Source organism: Canis lupus, chromosome 5, assembly GCF_048164855.1.
Source record: "Canis lupus baileyi chromosome 5, mCanLup2.hap1, whole genome shotgun sequence".
NCBI classification, from domain to species: Eukaryota; Metazoa; Chordata; class Mammalia; order Carnivora; family Canidae; genus Canis; species Canis lupus.
Genome location: NC_132842.1, coordinates 74,873,221 through 74,889,352, shown reverse-complemented (window position 1 = coordinate 74,889,352; position 16,132 = coordinate 74,873,221). Strand labels below are relative to the sequence as shown.

Here is a 16,132-nt window from a genome sequence, read left to right as displayed (position 1 = left end):
GCCCTAGGAACAGAGACCAAGACCATTCACTCTTGCCCAGTTTAATGATGCATGAACTTAGGTGCAGAAGGTGGGGATGGTGTGCCCCGGGCCTCTCAAACTTGATCCTGGCCCCCTGGCTACAGAGATTGAAGTAAAAACACCTGAAAAGGCAGCATCCTTGCTTATTATTATGTAATTAAAAGAGAGGCAGACCACGCAGTGGTTAGCACAAGCCCTGGCATGAGGCCAGCCTTGAGTCCCAGCTGCTCCACGTGCTGTGTGATGGCGAGTGGGTGGCGTCACCACCCCAGGCCTTGTTTTCCTCATCTGTGAGAGGGGCAGATAGGAGGACAACCTGTGACCCCACCTCTGTGCTCTTCCTCCTTGGAAGCACCCAGTACCTGGAAGCAGGACTGAGCCTCTCCAGTGAGGATCGGTCTGAGATGTTCATGAGACATTCATGATTGACAGCTGAGAAGCCCTTTTCTCCGAGAGGCCCTGTATCTTTTATTCCTAAACCTTGAGCTTCCCAGGGGTCCAGCAGCTCCAGACCTATGGTCATACCAGAGCCACCTGCCTGTCAGGTGTGGGTTCCACAGAATTCCAGGAGGGGCCACTGTGGGTCTTTGGGCAGCACTGACAGTGTGGGGAGAGGGAAAGGCCAGGTGGGGTCCCCACCTTTCATCTGCCTCCATTCGGACCCCCCACAGCAGTTTACCCTCCACACGCAGCACCATTGACTGTGAAGCAGAAAGTGTTCTGTGGGGTCTTTGAGGTCCCTGTGCGTTGGTGATATTCCCTGTAAATTTAGCCTAACTTGAGTGCTGGGTCTTGGTCACCAAGGCAGCTCTGCCGTCATCCTTGAGTCCACACATCTCACAGGGGCTGCTTGGTGATAGAAACAAAGAATAGTGTGGGTGGACAGGCCTGGGTTTAAGTCACCCTCAGCAAGTCACTTCACTGCCCTCAGTGTCCTCATCAGCAAAATGGGGCTATTAGCAGTGCTGCCTCCCTATTAACAGGGAGGAGTAAGGGAGATCAGAAGCCACAGCTCCCAGGACAGGGCCTGGCACGTTATAGTGTGTGCTCCCCCCACTAAGCAGCCCCCCCAGCAGGCAGGTGATGGGGTGCTTTTGTCTTTCCACAGTGGCTCCAACAGGAGCTGGGGCTGGGCCATGGCAGGGAGCAGCAGCATCCTGGCTGAGTTTGGATCCCTGCACTTGGAGTTCTTACACCTCACCGAGCTCTCTGGCAACCAGGTCTTCGCAGAAAAGGCAAGTGCTCTCCCTGAATCCCCCACCCCCAAACAGCTCCTCCCTCTTCTGCCCACTGAGAGCGCCAGGGGGGGAAGTGGGGTCCCCCATCAGCAGAGGGGGGCCTCCAGCCACCACTGATACAGCCAGTAGCTGCTTGTGGAAGCCCTGAGAGTGCCTGAAGCCAGGTGGCAAGGAAGGTGAGCACAGGGAATAATCGGGGTCCTACCAGGGCAGGGAGGAGATGAGACTGCCAGCGAGAGGTTTTCGGAGGTTTTCACCGGCGGGTGTCAGCTCAGTGGCAACCACGCATATGTGAAATCTGGAGAGAGTGCAAGAACCGAAATCCAGGCACCAGCTAGCTCGTATTGGCAGGAATTGGCCACCAGGTGCAAAAGTCCCCTTTCCAGAGACAGTTAACTTTTTCATGTGAGATCGGCTGCCTTTTCCTTCCAGATGCCCGCCTAGCTCATGTTGTCAGCAGGCTGGCAAAGCGATTTCACTCTACAGCAGAGGCACACGTCTGTCCTTCCTCATTGTTACGGAGCTGGCTAAGGCCGCGAGGGGTGCCGAGAGCTAGCATCCAGGCTGTCCGCCAGCCTGAACGCTGCCCGCTCTGCACCTCTGTGAAGCCCTTCAGAAGAAGCAGCTCCTCCACATTACAGCCCTTGGCAGTCCCACTGTCTGGAGCTGTCTCCCAGGGTCTAACCCGAAACCCAAGGAAGGGAAGGGTACACACACCCCTCTCAGATGGCGCCCAGGCTCCATCAGCAAGTGTTCCTTCCTGAGTCCTGCCTAGGGAGATGAAATCCTCCCTCTTAGAAGAACCCTTTGTAGGCCTCCCGTTCCCAAAGCCCAAACGTTTTCTGAACGTTAGACTCGTGGGGTGCCCAGGGAGCCGGAAGATTCACACCTCCACCCAGCAGCTCCCAGTCTTGTGTCCACCAGCCAACCTCAAAGTGTGCCTTTAGGAAACTTACCTCTGGGCTGTGCCCAGGCCCGGGAATCTGCATTTATAACAAGCACCCATACGCTTTTTGATGCCAGATTTAAGAGCACTGCTTTTTTTTTTAATTAATTAATTTATTTATTTATTCACAAGAGACGCAGAGAGAGAGAGGCAGAGACACAGGCAGAGGGAGAAGCATGCAGGGACCCTGGTGTGGGACTTGATCCCAGGACCCCAGGATCACGCCCTGGGCCCAAGGCAGGTGCCAAACCTCTGAGCCACCAAGGTATCCCAAGAGCACTGCTTATTCAGTGTGGGAATCCCCCTGAGCATTCTTGGGAAGCTCAAGAAGAGCTCTTCAGTCCCTTGATCACTTCTCTGTGTTGGGGTTCTCTATCCCCCTTAAATAGGCTGTCATGTCAGACCTGCCTTCAGAAGCTTTCCCTTGTACGGGGAGGACTCTGGCATCCTGTGACACCCCACCTTGAAAGTTTGTGGAATAAGTTCAGTCCCTTTTCCTGATAGGTCTTATTTCCTCCAAGCCCTCCCGCCCCCATGCTCTTGAGTCAAACTCCTCTGGGAAGGTTGTGACTGGCTGACATGGAGTGGGACAGGGAGCTCCTCTAGTCCCTGGCTAGTCTGGACAAAGTAGCTACCCCTGCCTGAGCACCTGCTATGCATTGTATCTCTAACCATCCCTCCAAACCCTGAGGTGGGTCTTCCTCTTATCCACATTTTACAGAGGAGGAAACTGAGACTCTGTCCTGGGTCATCCAGCTGGTAAGTGATAAAGTGAGGATTCAAGCCCAGGACTCTCTGACTCTGAAGCCCACGTTCTTCAAGACGAGATTAGTATAGCAGGCTTCAGGCTTTTCCCCTCAAGTCCATCTGCCTGTCTTTCTCTCAGTGTGTCTCTGCATTTACATTCTCCGGCTATTTTCATCCCCCAGTCATGCCTCCCACAGAGGTGATTATTGGCAGTCAACAAATTGGCCCAAATTCTAGAAGCACCCGTACCCTCCAGGGGAGCTAATTTAGCCTGCTTCACTGCTCACCACCAGGATAGTCGAGAATAACTCAGGTACAAGCACATTCCTGTCCCCTATAATGGACTCTGTTAACATAAATGGATATGAAATCTCATGTGGTAAAGCAAAGTGCTGTCCCCTGGAAAGAAAGGTCTGACAGCTAAAAAGGCTGCTCTCCCTGCCTCTAGCCTTGTAGATAAATCTACAAGCATGATATAGTACCATCCCCGAGGGCCTCTCTGTTCTGGTGGATTCTGTGCTGGAAGGATTTCATGTACTGCCAGAGAGCAGACCCCAAGGGATAAAATGCCTTCCCGCTTCTCGTCCTTTGTAGCCTCAAAGGTTGCAAATCTAGCATCTTCTTGCTCCAGCCGGGGCAGCCTCTGCTATGTGTTACTGTGAGGTCCCTGCCCTGTCTGACCTGTGTTGGACACAAGGGCTACTCTGTGTAGTCAGCCAAGACCTATCTCATGTCTTGGCTCTGGTGCTTATGAGCTGCATGACCAGGGGCAAGCCGCTGAAACTCTGAGATTCGGGTTTGTCACCTGTTACACAGAGATAATACCACATGGGTTGTTCTAAGGGTCGGAGGTGATGTATGTAATGGGTCTGGCTTGGGAGGTCCGAGAAAAGTTAACAACTGTTACTGTTGTTGTTAACACCCTGAGGTGCGTATGAGGGCAGGGGGTGTCGAGGAGCCCAGGCCTTTCCTCTGGAATGGTTCCAAAGGTGTCCAATACAATAAAATATTCCAAGGCTGAACCCTATGAAATTGCCAGTATTGACCATTTCTGACCTGTTGTTTTTTTTTTTAAAGATTTTATTTATTTATGCATGAGAGACACAGAGACAGGGAGAGAGGGGCAGAGAGGCAGAGGGAGAAGCAGGCTCCATGCAGGAAACCGGATGTGGGACTCGATCCTGGGACTGCAGGATCATGCCTTGAGCCAAAGGCAGATGCTCAACCACTGAGCCACCCAGGTGTCCCCTGGCAGTTTGACCAAGCAATTACAAATGAGCTACTGTTGCTTATAGGAACCAACACCCTCAGAAAAGGTCCATCCCCCAAAGCAATGCACAGTGAGGAAGGGCTGAAGCAAGAGGGACATGGGGGCCTAGCAGGTCCCCAGACAGAGTGGTCAGTGCAGAGGTGGTGGCCAGCAACCCTGCCCCATTCCCACGGAAGGCCGTGTCCAGCCATGTCCCATGCCTCTCATGCCACCTCCAGGCCAGGGCCTGCTGTTGGTAATGCAGCTCTCCCTCCTGCCTCGTCTAAGTGGTTTCCTCTTGGATCCAAACACACTACCTCCATTGGCGGTGGCTGAGAGTCGCTGGCTTCTTCCAGAAAGTGAAGGTGCATCTGGTGTCCATTTCTTGGCAGGTCAGGAACATCCGAAAGGTCCTCAGGAAGATCAACAAGCCCTTCGGCCTCTACCCCAACTTCCTCAGCCCAGTGAGCGGGAACTGGATGCAACGTGAGTATAGAGATGCTACCCCCCAGCCAGCCTGATTGCCACCAGCCTCCCGTGCCAGGCACCTGGCCGAGTGAGGAGGGACACGTTTATCAGAGCCGCAGGCCAGTGAGGCATCTGCCCCATGCCCCAGGGCACCACCCATCCTGCCAGGCATTGTGGGGAGCGAGCCTTCACTGTCATTGTGTTGTGTGTGCTATTGTGTGACATGTGTGGTGGCAGCCACCCGCCCTCTGCATCCCCTGCACACTCCGCATCTCCAGGCTTCCATCTCTTAGGGCACCACTGAAGTCTCTCTGGTCACCCCCAAACTTGTGGAGGCGTTGCACATAGAACCATCTGCCTACTCCAGAAGTGGCCCCAAGAAAGACTGTGCATCCTCTCCCAGCCCCCAACCTGGTGCTCCACCTCCAATTTTAATCCTTTTTTTTTTTTTTTAATAAGCACAGCCTGACTATATAGCAGTACAAAAATCATGAATTTACTGCTGTATCTTACACCTACCAGGACTGGTCCTGGGATTCCTGCTGTACTCTGTTCAGAAGCTTGTGCCTCAACCAGATGGGTGAGGGTCAGCCATGGAGCCTCATTTACAGCCCCCAGCTCTACCCACCGAAACAGAATGGGGTTTGGGGGGATGTGCAGCCTGGAGGGTGTTGAAAAGCCTCCCACGACCCTGGGATTGCTCCTCCCACGACCCTGGGATTGCTCCTCCACCAAGATTGCTCCTGATCATGCGGTCACAGCACAAATTGGTGGTGACAAGTTCCTTGGGCCCTGCCTTTAGAGGCTTCCCAGAGAGCCCCCATCCCCACCCCCCACCCCCACTACTTTTGCTGAAACAAGGACCCCACTCCCTTTCCACTGCCTCCAGCCCTAGTTGTTACAACATCAGCAAGGGCTCAGGAGCAAAGTACTTGAAACTAATTACTGCATGGCTGCGGGAAATTCACTTTCTCTGAGCCTTGGTTTCATCTCCTGCAAATGGGAGAAGAGCTTGTGATATCTGTTTTGTGCACCATGGAGGAATGTGGGAAAATAGAAGCTGCAGGAAACGGACTTTAGTTCCATCTTCCAGAGATGATATGTGTTGTGCCAAAAGGTAACGGGTGGCCATCAGTAAAAGTATGCAGGCAGGGCCCGGAGGTCTGGCCAGCCTGCGGGGACACAGGGGAGAAACTGCAGAGGCCTCATTCTTGCAACCCTGGGCCTCTGTGATTGCAGGTCCAGAAGGCCCAGAAAATGTGACCCAGGAATCTTCCCCAATGATGACCTCACCCCCCAAGTGGCCTCCTGCAAAAACCACTTAGAGAAATACAAAATATTTTTAACCAAAACACATTGCCAAATCCAAAAGTGCAGGGAGGAAATGAAGGTTTGAATTACAGATTATGACCACAGGAAGACAGTTCAATAACCGTTACTGGTTCTATTTGCAAGGCCTGACTGGGTAAAGAGCTAAACTACCCACTGCTGGCCTGAGCTGCTCCAGGACAGCTCAGCAGAAGCCCACCGAGAGGGAGAAGGCATGGTTCCCCGGTCTGAACAGCTACCTGGGGAAATTCCAGGGATTCCCCTGCCGAGAAGCATAACTTGCAGGCGGCGCCAGGAGTTGCCGGGCTGGGCAAAGTTGGTCACATACAGAAAATTGTTTCATGTTAGTAAAATATGAATCTGAGGCCTGCTGAAGAACAGAGGGAAGTCTAGAGGGCCCAGCTTATCCGGGCGCCCGCCTGCCTTCCCCCCTGGCTCTGGCAGCCCTACTCATCTCAGGCTCTCTGTGATTTCACCCAGGTTTTTTGGTAATTGTGTATTTTTCCAACAGACGATTACATTTCCAACTTGCGTAAGCTAAGTGTGCTCGCCTTCGTTTCTCTCCTTGAATCCTCTGGGTAGCCCATGGATAACCACAGAAACTGCAGCTTGGGGAGGAGGAGTTGGAGCTGTGTCCTAGTTCCAGGCCCTGCTCTGGCTTCTCCCCACTCCTGCTGGAAGCTGAGCTGCAGGATAACCCTGGGGGGGTGGGGGGTGGGCAGGCTGGCGGCAGGGCACTAGGACTTCACAGCCAGGACGAGTCTAGCAGACTCCTGTTGGCACCAAGTGCAGACAAGATCCGTCCTCGCAGAGCCAGTTAGAGCTCAGAGAGCTGCCTGCCCTTCAGCTTGGGCCCGGAGTGGCCTGTCTGCCTGGTCAGCTGTCTGAATCCCACACTTTGCTCAGCAGGAGGGCGCAGCAAGTCCAGGGTCTCCCCAGTGGGGACAGCAGTGTGAGCTGCCTGTCAGCCCCAGCGTGGCAACCTCCATCTGGTTCATGCTCCTTTCCTACCGGCCAGCTCCCCAGCTTGTATGGTGACCACCTCTTGCTGCCAAGTGTGACGACAGTATTGACGTGCTCAGGAAGCAGCAAGGCCCATCTCTGCTCAGGCTCGTGGACACCAATTCACGTTCTTCTTTTGCATTTTATCGACCAAAAGATGGAGGCCCAGAGGTGAAAATGGCTTCTCCTAATCTCATGGCAGATCTGGGTCTTCCGAGTCCCACTCTGGGCTCTCCATGTACCATGCAGCGCTGGAGTTGGACACCAGGGACATACACTAGCTAGAAAGCAGTGGGACCTCCAAATGAGACTTGTTCACTTTGATCGAGGCCCCTGGGACACTTTGCATATATCCCAAAGGAGATACCATGTCTCAAACCCCTATGGAACCCCTGGGGGCCTGGCTCCCCAATGCTGCACATACCTGCCCCTTGGTGCCCTCAGCCACACTACAATTACATGATGAAGTCCAAACTCTGTGGCTTGGCATTCGAGGTCCTTCCCAGCACAGCTCAAACCGACCTTCCTTTCTTTCATTCAGGACTTACTGGATGTCCATCCTATGCCATATAGTCACCAGGCGTAAAATGTGAATCTTATGTGGCCCCTCCTCATAAAGAGCCCACAGCCTGGTGGGGGAGGTGGACTCAGAAGTAGAGACTTATCACACAATTTGGGGAGCTGCCAGGGGCAAAGCACACTACCCAGCAATGGAAGGATGGGCTACCACGGAGCACTCCCCACATGAGGCACCACAGGGCCTTATCTCACTCCTTGGGGTCACCCTGTAGGGAAGGACTGTGAGCAGGTTTCTGAGAACACAGAAAAGCCTTTCTGGAAAGATGCCTGAGCTGGGGTAGCAGTGAGGAAGTGGTAGCCATGCAAGGAGGGGAAGGGGTATTCCTGGTGGAGGGGTCACCACAGGGGAGAGATAATGTGGGGAGCCAGGGGGCTAGGAGTGTCGAGTGGTGGGGGGAGCAGTGACAGGAGGCAGGCCTGGAAGAGTATGGAGAGGACAGTGCCTCTGGCTGTGTGCCTTTGTGCCTCTTCTGTGGGCTGGGAGCTGTGGAAAGGCCCTACACAGAGGCTGACCTGGTTTGACTTCCAGCTTCCCCCAACCCCTGCTCGGCACAGACCTTCTGTTCCGTCAACATGCTGGGCCAAGCCTGCCCCTGAGCCTCCCTTGGTGGTGTGTCCCAAGCTGTAGCCTCCGTGTAGCCAAGGGTGGTCAGGGATGTGCTGTGCTAGTGAGTCCCTCTTCACGCAGTAAGGTCCAGCCCACACTGACCCCCCTCCCATTCCTCCCCAAGGCTCAGGATTTCCCTGATCTGTTCCAGTTTTTGCAAATCCTGACCCTTGCGGGGACATGATTTGTTTATGGGGCTGGAGGGAGCCAGGAAGGCTGGTGTACTCTGGGTATTCCTCTCAGCCCTCTTTCCTGGTCCCCACCTGTCTTTACCCTCTGAGTTTTGGTCCCTTTCTCTTCACACTCATCCTCTCTATCTCTGGGCATAGAAGAAGCGTGTTTCCATGCTCTGGTTGCCTGTAAAGCTGCAGAAAGCGAGGGCTCCGCCACCTTGGTGGCCTTGGAGGAACTATGTAGGCTCCCCCAGGGTTTTCCCACCCAGGAAAGGGGTTGGCAGTGCTTACCTGGCAGGGTTCTTGGGAGATTGTTATAGGTAGTACAGTAAAGCTCCTGGCCCACAGTAGACTCTGGAGAAATGATAGCTTTTGATGGATTCTTTTCCTTTCTCTCTTCCCTCCACCCCCCATCCACCTTCCCTCCTCCTCTTTTCCTCTCCCCACTTTCTCCAGAGGAGCTGGAAATACCCTCCCCATCACCCCCACCCCACCTGAATCTGCCTCCCCATTTTCCTTCCTGTCTCCTGCTGAAGCATATCTTAACGGGGAACTGAAGTTTGCTCTTGGTTTTATCTATTAAATGCCTTTACATTTCGCTGTTGTTAATTTTTAAAGCATGTGAGTGGAGCGTTTTCTGTGTCTTGCTTCACTGGTTCAGTGTTCCTGGTTGACCCATCTTTCTCCCAGGATAGCCCTGGGTGGAGTCAGCCAGTCCTGCTCAGAGGGCAACTTGAGGTAGATGCCACCGGGGCAAAGAGGGGCTCCTCAGACCCAAGTCTTCCCTCCCCCCACCCCTGGGAAACTCCATTTATCCCAATCTGCTCAACTGAAGCTCAGTGTTTCCAAGTGGCTTTGTATTCTGACTAAATTAAGACTCTCGTTCCTCCTTTCCGTGGCCTTTTATGAACCTGCCTGGCATTAATTACCATGTTTGTCACCGGGTAATAAAAATCTCTGAACTCCCTGCCACCAGATTATCTTTTTAAAGAAATGCAACTCATTTACAGTTAATAACCAGAGGCCCTGCCGTCCTTGGCCTGCAAAAGCGACGTGATTTATACACCCGAGTGAGCCCGTGCGCCTGTGTGCCAGATGATCGTGCTCAGGATGGCCCTGGGTTCCCCAAGTCTCAGGCTGGGTCTTCCTTTCTACCCCTGTTCCTTCAGGGCTCAAAGGCTGCTGGTCAGAGGCTTGCTCCCCACCCACACATGGCCCTGGGGGACCATTGAGGCCAGTGGACGAGACTCGCCACCCGGGTGTCCCCTTGGTGAGGCCCTCATAGCAGCCTCAGCAGTTGGAAATAATGCTCCTGTCCTCTCTCCTCACAGACCACGTCTCAGTTGGAGGACTTGGGGACAGTTTTTATGAATATTTGATCAAATCCTGGTTGATGTCAGCCAAGACAGATGTGGAAGCTAAAGAGATGTACTACGAAGCCTTGGAGGTAAGACAGGCATCTCATTCTTCATGGGCGGTTGGTCATTCACCATCGGGCACAGATCCCTGAGTGCCAAGGGCTTCCCACCCCTCCCCTGTGGTGAGCTGGCCAGAAAAACAAGGTGGTCTCCTCCCCAGCCAGGTGCTTTGCACACCCAGCTTGTGACTCTTCTCAAATGCCTTGAAATTAGGGCCGTGTTAGCATCCTCGTTTTACAGATGCAAAACCCACACTCAAGGAGGTAAAGCCATTTGTCCGAGGTCTCACAGGAAGCAGTCTGATTCAGAAATCGTGGTGTCTGGGCTTCCGTGAGTGTGTCAGAGCCCAGAACACAGCCAGACACTGGCCTGGGAGCCCACAGATGAGGCTGCCAAAGCAAGACCCTCAGCCATCTTCCTGCAGAACCAGAGGTGATGTAATTGGCATGTCCAGGTGGGGAGGGGCCTCCCTCAGCGGAGCATCCAGTTCTGCTCCTTCTCTTTATGTGGATGGAAACCAAGGCCCAGAGAGGGGAAGGCACTTGCTCAAAGCCACACAGCACAGAGCTGGAGCCAGATCCAGATCTTCTAACCCTGTCCCCGTGTCCCCTCACTGTCCCTCACCACTGCTGGTCTGTATCCAGGGTGTGAACTGAACAAAGGATGGTAGGCTGAGATGAGTCTCTCCAAAGAAAGGGGGACTTTAGGATGGAAGAAGAAGTTGGTTGGCCCAAGCTATGGAAAAGGGGGCTATGGAATCCCAGCAGCCCTTCAGTAGATACTTCTGAGCCCAACTAAGGAAAGGGCACTGGGTAGGCTCTTAGCCTCAGTTTCCCCATAAAGTAAGTCAAACAGTTTGTATCTGCTCTGCTACCACCATGGTCTGAGGTCATGTGCCCCCTAAACCTGACTTCTTGCTCCCATCGCCTTTTACATTGGTTCTCCCTCCACACAGCAGTCAGAAGAACTGGAAATTCATGTTCCTACCTCACGGCTCCCCATCATACTTAGAATAAGCTAGACTCCTCACCTTTGCCCACCTGATGGAGACCTACCAATCACCTTGAACTCTTTCCCCTTTACTTTCAGCTCTGGTCCCCAGTCTTCCTCAGACATACCAGATTCATTCCCACCTCAGGGCTTTTGTACTTGCTGTCCTCTCTACTTAGAATAGCATTCAAATGGTGGGTCCCATTTGTTGGTCAAGCCAAATGCCACGGAAACTGGCCTTTCACAGTCTCTCTCTGTCACATACTATAGACTTACTCTTCTTTGCCTTCATATGCACTTGTTTACTTGTTCATTGTCTGCCTTCCCCAAAAAGAATGTGAGTTATTGAGAAGCAAGGAGCTTGTCTAGTCATTCACCCTGTCTGCCTCACTCCTAAAACTGTGCTTACTACATAGGAAGTATACAATATTTTGTGAACAAATGAACATACAATTGCTGAAGGGATAGGTGGGTGGATGGATAGATGAATGGATGGGTAGGTGAGTGGATGGATGGATGGATGAGTGGATGGGTGGATCAGTGGGTGGATGGATGGGTGGTTGCATAGAGAGATGGGTGGGTGGATATGTGGGTAGAAGGATGGATGGGTAGGTAGGTGGAGGATAGATGGGCGGATAGGTAGATAGGCAGGTGAAAGGATGGATAGGTGAAAGGATAGATGGATAAGTGGATGGGTGGATGTTATAGAGGGATGCGTAGGTGGATGTGTGAGTGGAAGGATGGATAGGTAGGTAGGTAGAGGATGGATGAGTAGATAGAAGGATGGACAGGTGGGTGGATATGGTAGATGGATAGATGGGTGGATGTGGGTGGAAGGATGGATGGGGAGGTAGGTAGAGGGATAGATGAGTAGATAGGTAGATAGGTAGGTGGAAGGATGGACAGGATGGATGGGTATGGGTATGGATAGATGAATGAATGAACTCTACCCTCTGACTGCATGAATCTGGCCGGGAATGGTCATGCCCAAGGGAAGCACATTGAAACAGGCCTCCACAGCCATGGACCTTTTAAACTGTGGACGTGGGGATGAGTTTTCCCCACCTAGCTCTCCAGCACCAGGACCTTGGTCATGAAACAGCTGCTGGGACTCTAGTCCTATCTCAGTCTGAGTCTTAGCCCCGGCTTCGGCTTTGGCTGAGCTTAGACCACAGCCAGTGTCTGCTGTCAGAGGATCAGTGTTCTGCCTGCATGGGATATGCTGCCTGGAAAGGCCTTTCTGCACTTTCTGCCATTCCTTGCAGGGTAAACATGAAGTTAGCAGGCAGCCTGGTTCCTTGCCCTCAGGGCACACAGTGGTTGAGGCTTCAAGGGAAGAAATGGCCATGAATTATTTAAGCAAACTGGAAGCTTTATGGAAACTACTTGATTGAACAGGAGAGAACTTGGCTTTGCTCCCCTCATTTGATATCCCCAGCGAATAGCCTGGAGTGTCTCTGACCCTGGGTAAAGACTGGGCCTCTGGCAAGTTTAGAGCTTTGAAGAATATTCTGGTAATTCTCAACCTTGTCCACACGTTAAAAATCACTGGGAGGAGCTGTAAAATCCCATTGCTCAGGCTGCACCCTAACAAGGATACATCAGAACCTCTGGGCAGGGGCCCAAGAAACAGCCTTGAAAGCTGCCCCAGGGGGTTAGTTGCTGTCCAGCAGAGAGTGGGTGAGGATGATTCAGACAAGCTGACCAGGCACAGCCCTGAGGGCTACGGGAAAGCATCTGTCACTGTGGCCTCCTCCAGGCCAAGTGTACAGACTGCCTTGTCTTACTTAGCCCCATCTTAAAGGTGAGAACCTGAGGTCACATGGCAGCCAGGGTGCAAACACAGATCTGACTAACTCCAGATCCAGTGCTCCTGCCACCTGCAAAGGAACCTGGCTTGCCTGAAATCCCTCTGGGGAGTGGACAGATGGGATCCTCTCCAGGAAGCAAAGGATGCCAGAGTCTTTGAATAAAACCTCACGGCTATCCCAGGAGTTATTCCCATTTTACAGATGAGGAGAGGGAGTCTTCAGAAAAGTGAAATAATTTGCCCAGAATCACCCAACTCTCACATTGCAGAGCTGGGATTCAAGCCCAGTTCTCTGTATTCTCCCTCAGTTCTGCTTGCCTCCTGTACCATTTAAACCTAACCAGTCAGTGGCCAGCCTGTGCCATCTTGTGTGTTGCTTAGAGTTTTAGAAAGCCTTGTTTTTTTAAATCTTTGTACCTATCTGCTTATCTCAGTTTATCCTCACAGAGAGATGGTCATTTCCTCTTTACCATGATTACTTTGCTTGGGGTTAACTCAAAATGGAAATAACCTATGGGTGCCAGTCTTGAAGGGGCAGTTTCTGTGCTACCACATGAGGCTTCATGGACTCTCCCCCAGGTGTCGACAAAGGGTGACTGAACCAGATCTCTGCACCCTAGACTAGCCTGCCACCCCTCCTCCACACCCTCATGGACCGAGCTCTGCCTAGGAGCCTGGGCCCTGCGCAGAGCAGAGCCAACCCAGTAGTGGGCAGCTGCCCAGACCCCCCAGAGCTCCTCCCGCCATGGTGCAGGTGCCCTGGCATGTCACATCATCAGAGCTTCCCCATCTGCTGCTCAGAGACTGTCCTGCAGCCAGCCCACCAGCCGGGACCTTTCAGGAGGGGGAAAGGAACAAACAGATCCAAGAGCCAGTATTGTTTGAGCACCATCTGTATGCCTGCCCCTGGCTGGAGATTGGTGGTGGTGGCCTCTGCTGTCACAAGGCACTCAGAGTCCTGGAAGAGAGACAGAGTTGCCCCAGAACACACACACATATGGATGCACAAAGTGGGGACAGCACCGTGTAGAAAGATAAGAGGGGAGGCGAGTACAGGGGCAGCAGTGGCTCGGTCTGGGGCAGCACATTGTGGAGGATGGAGTAGCAGAGTTGAGGTGGAACATGTTTCTTTCAAAATACTAACCCCAAATCATAATTCCCACATGTATTTGATTTTGTTGGGAATCTCTACAAACAGGTGAGCTCCCCAAGGCAGGACCCAGGCTGTGTGTCTTCAGGGGCTTCATCCCCTGCACCAAACCACCGATGGGGCACAGAGGAGGCACTCCTAGCATACTCGAATACTCACAGGGAGGAGGAAGGTGTGAGTGAAAAAGAGGCCTGGAGCAGGGGACAGACTGGAGAGGAACTGGAATATATTGCCAACACACACTGAGGACTCTCTCCCCCAGCAAGTGTGCTGAGCTCTACACACACATCCCCTTGAGCCTCACAATCCTGTGAGGTGGTTTATGCTCACATCCCCATTTCATACATTTATTTGGCAATTGAGGCACAGAGAGCATATAGAACTTGCCCAAAGTCACACAGCTTGGAACGGACAGAGGTGGGATTTGAACTCAAGGAATCTGCTCCTGGGCACCCTGCCTGTGGTATCAGGTTAAACTTTAGGCCCATTATTTACAGAGAACAGAGACCCCTAGAGAATAGGTGGGAGGGGCAAGAATGCAGGAAGATACCGGCCAGGGCCCCAGAGGCCCAGCCCTGGACCAGCATCCACAGGCACTGCCGTTACCTCTGTCTCCAGGGCTCCCAGGGACTAACGGCAGGGAGTGGGGGGCACCATGGCCTGACACCTGCATCCCCCAGCCTCCTTGGAGTCTTTACCAGCAGTATCATCTCCCACGGAAGTTGAGGATAGGGGTTCTCAAAGCCCCTTGGCACCAGGAGGAGCAGCTGTCAGGTACTAGAGGAGCAGCCTGGGTATCTGGGGATCCTCGTCTTAATCCCAGCATGGCTGGGTAACCTGGGATGAGCCCCTCGACCCCTTTGTCTGTAGAGGACATTAGAGCCATGTGCTTGGCTTGTTGTGGTCATTAAACTAGGTGTATGATAAGGGCTTGCAGAGAGCAGCCCTTAACTTTCTGTAGGTCCTTTTTGAGAATCAGATAAAATATATGGACCCTCTTCCCATGAAAATGCACATACACAAAAATGTCACATACAATTTGAGTGGCCTCAGGACCCCCTGGAACCCATCCACAGGCCAACTGGGCTTCAGGTTAAGATTCCCTAACAGAGGATATAGTGGAGGATGGTAAGAATTTTTAAAGATTTTTTAAAATCTTTGTACATAGGAGATTTAAAAGTTTAAGAGAAGCGCCTGGCTGGCTCAGTTGGTAGAGCATGTAACTCTTGATCTCAGGGTTGTGAGTTTGAGCCCCACACCGGGTGTAGAAATGACTTTAAAATAATTTTTTTAAAAGTCTAAATGAGAGACTCATTCTGGGGAGTTGTCTTGTGTCCAGGCCCCCAGCAGGCACCAGGCTTCAGCCAGGTGAGTGGCTAAACCTCCTAAAGGCCCCATCAGGGGCCACCGCCAACTGCCGGCCGAGGTCAAGGACCTCCTTCGCCTGGGATGGAGGGCTCAGCAGAGCTGCGTTCACTGCCGTCTGCAAAATGTTCATTTTTCCGTCCTCTCCCCCTCCCTTCTCTGTCCCCCTTCCTACGCCCCTTCTCCCTGCCCAACTCCCACCTTGCTCCCAGGCAATAGAGACCTACTTGCTGAATGTCTCTCCTGGGGGGCTGACCTACATTGCTGAGTGGCGAGGGGGGATTCTGGACCACAAGATGGGGCACCTGGCCTGTTTCTCTGGGGGCATGATCGCCCTCGGCGCTGAGGATGCCAAGGAAGAAAAGAGGGCCCACTACCGAGAGCTCGCAGCCCAGATCACCAAGACGTGCCACGAGTCGTACGCCCGCTCAGGTAACCCTGCAGGGGGAAGGGGCAGCAAGAGACACTGAGGCTAGACACCAGGAAGAACCAGAAAAACCAGCGGAGCGGCAGTGAGTGAAGGGAACACACAATCTTAGGGCGGTCTCACCTTGGGAGTTATGTAGAATTTGTATGAGGGACGTCCTGTCTATGCACTGAGACTGTACCCTAAGTTAAAAGGAAAACAGGGGTGATGTATTAAGCATCTGTGCCAAGTGTTGTTCAGCACTGGATGTGCATCATCACCGAACCGCACAACACAGATAAACTGAGGCCCAGAGAGGACTTGCCAAGGTCCTATGTGAGGGGCACAGAGCAGAGGGTCCTCCAGGCTTCCTGAGCCTAGCAGATTCCTTCGCCCTGAGCCCTTACCCCTGAATGTACCTCTGCCTTTCCTCCCCAGCACCCCTCCATTTAGGGGGTCTTACCACCTCTGGCCCCACCCTGTTTATCCCCCTCTTTGACCACCAGACCACCAGAAAGTTCAAGAGCTTCTTGACCATCCCCACCTAACAGCCATCACAGACTTATCAAATGCTAGATTCAGAAGTCATGTTGTAGAACAAGAGCCCAGCTCCCGGTCTTACATATGGGGAAAC

General features: G+C 52.8%; 1 protein-coding gene across 4 annotated transcripts in view; it reads left to right on the top strand.

Annotated features, from left to right (window-relative positions):
- Positions 1 to 16,132, top strand: part of MAN1C1 (mannosidase alpha class 1C member 1) — a 148,581-nt gene that overhangs the window by 118,024 nt on the left and 14,425 nt on the right. For all 4 annotated transcript variants that reach the window (XM_072827744.1, XM_072827743.1, XM_072827741.1 and 1 more), the window contains exons 6-9: positions 1,130 to 1,256; positions 4,594 to 4,687; positions 9,691 to 9,806; positions 15,305 to 15,524. In XM_072827744.1, the coding sequence (XP_072683845.1) occupies positions 1,130 to 1,256; positions 4,594 to 4,687; positions 9,691 to 9,806; positions 15,305 to 15,524 (557 nt within the window). The remainder of the gene's footprint in view (positions 1 to 1,129; positions 1,257 to 4,593; positions 4,688 to 9,690; positions 9,807 to 15,304; positions 15,525 to 16,132) is intronic.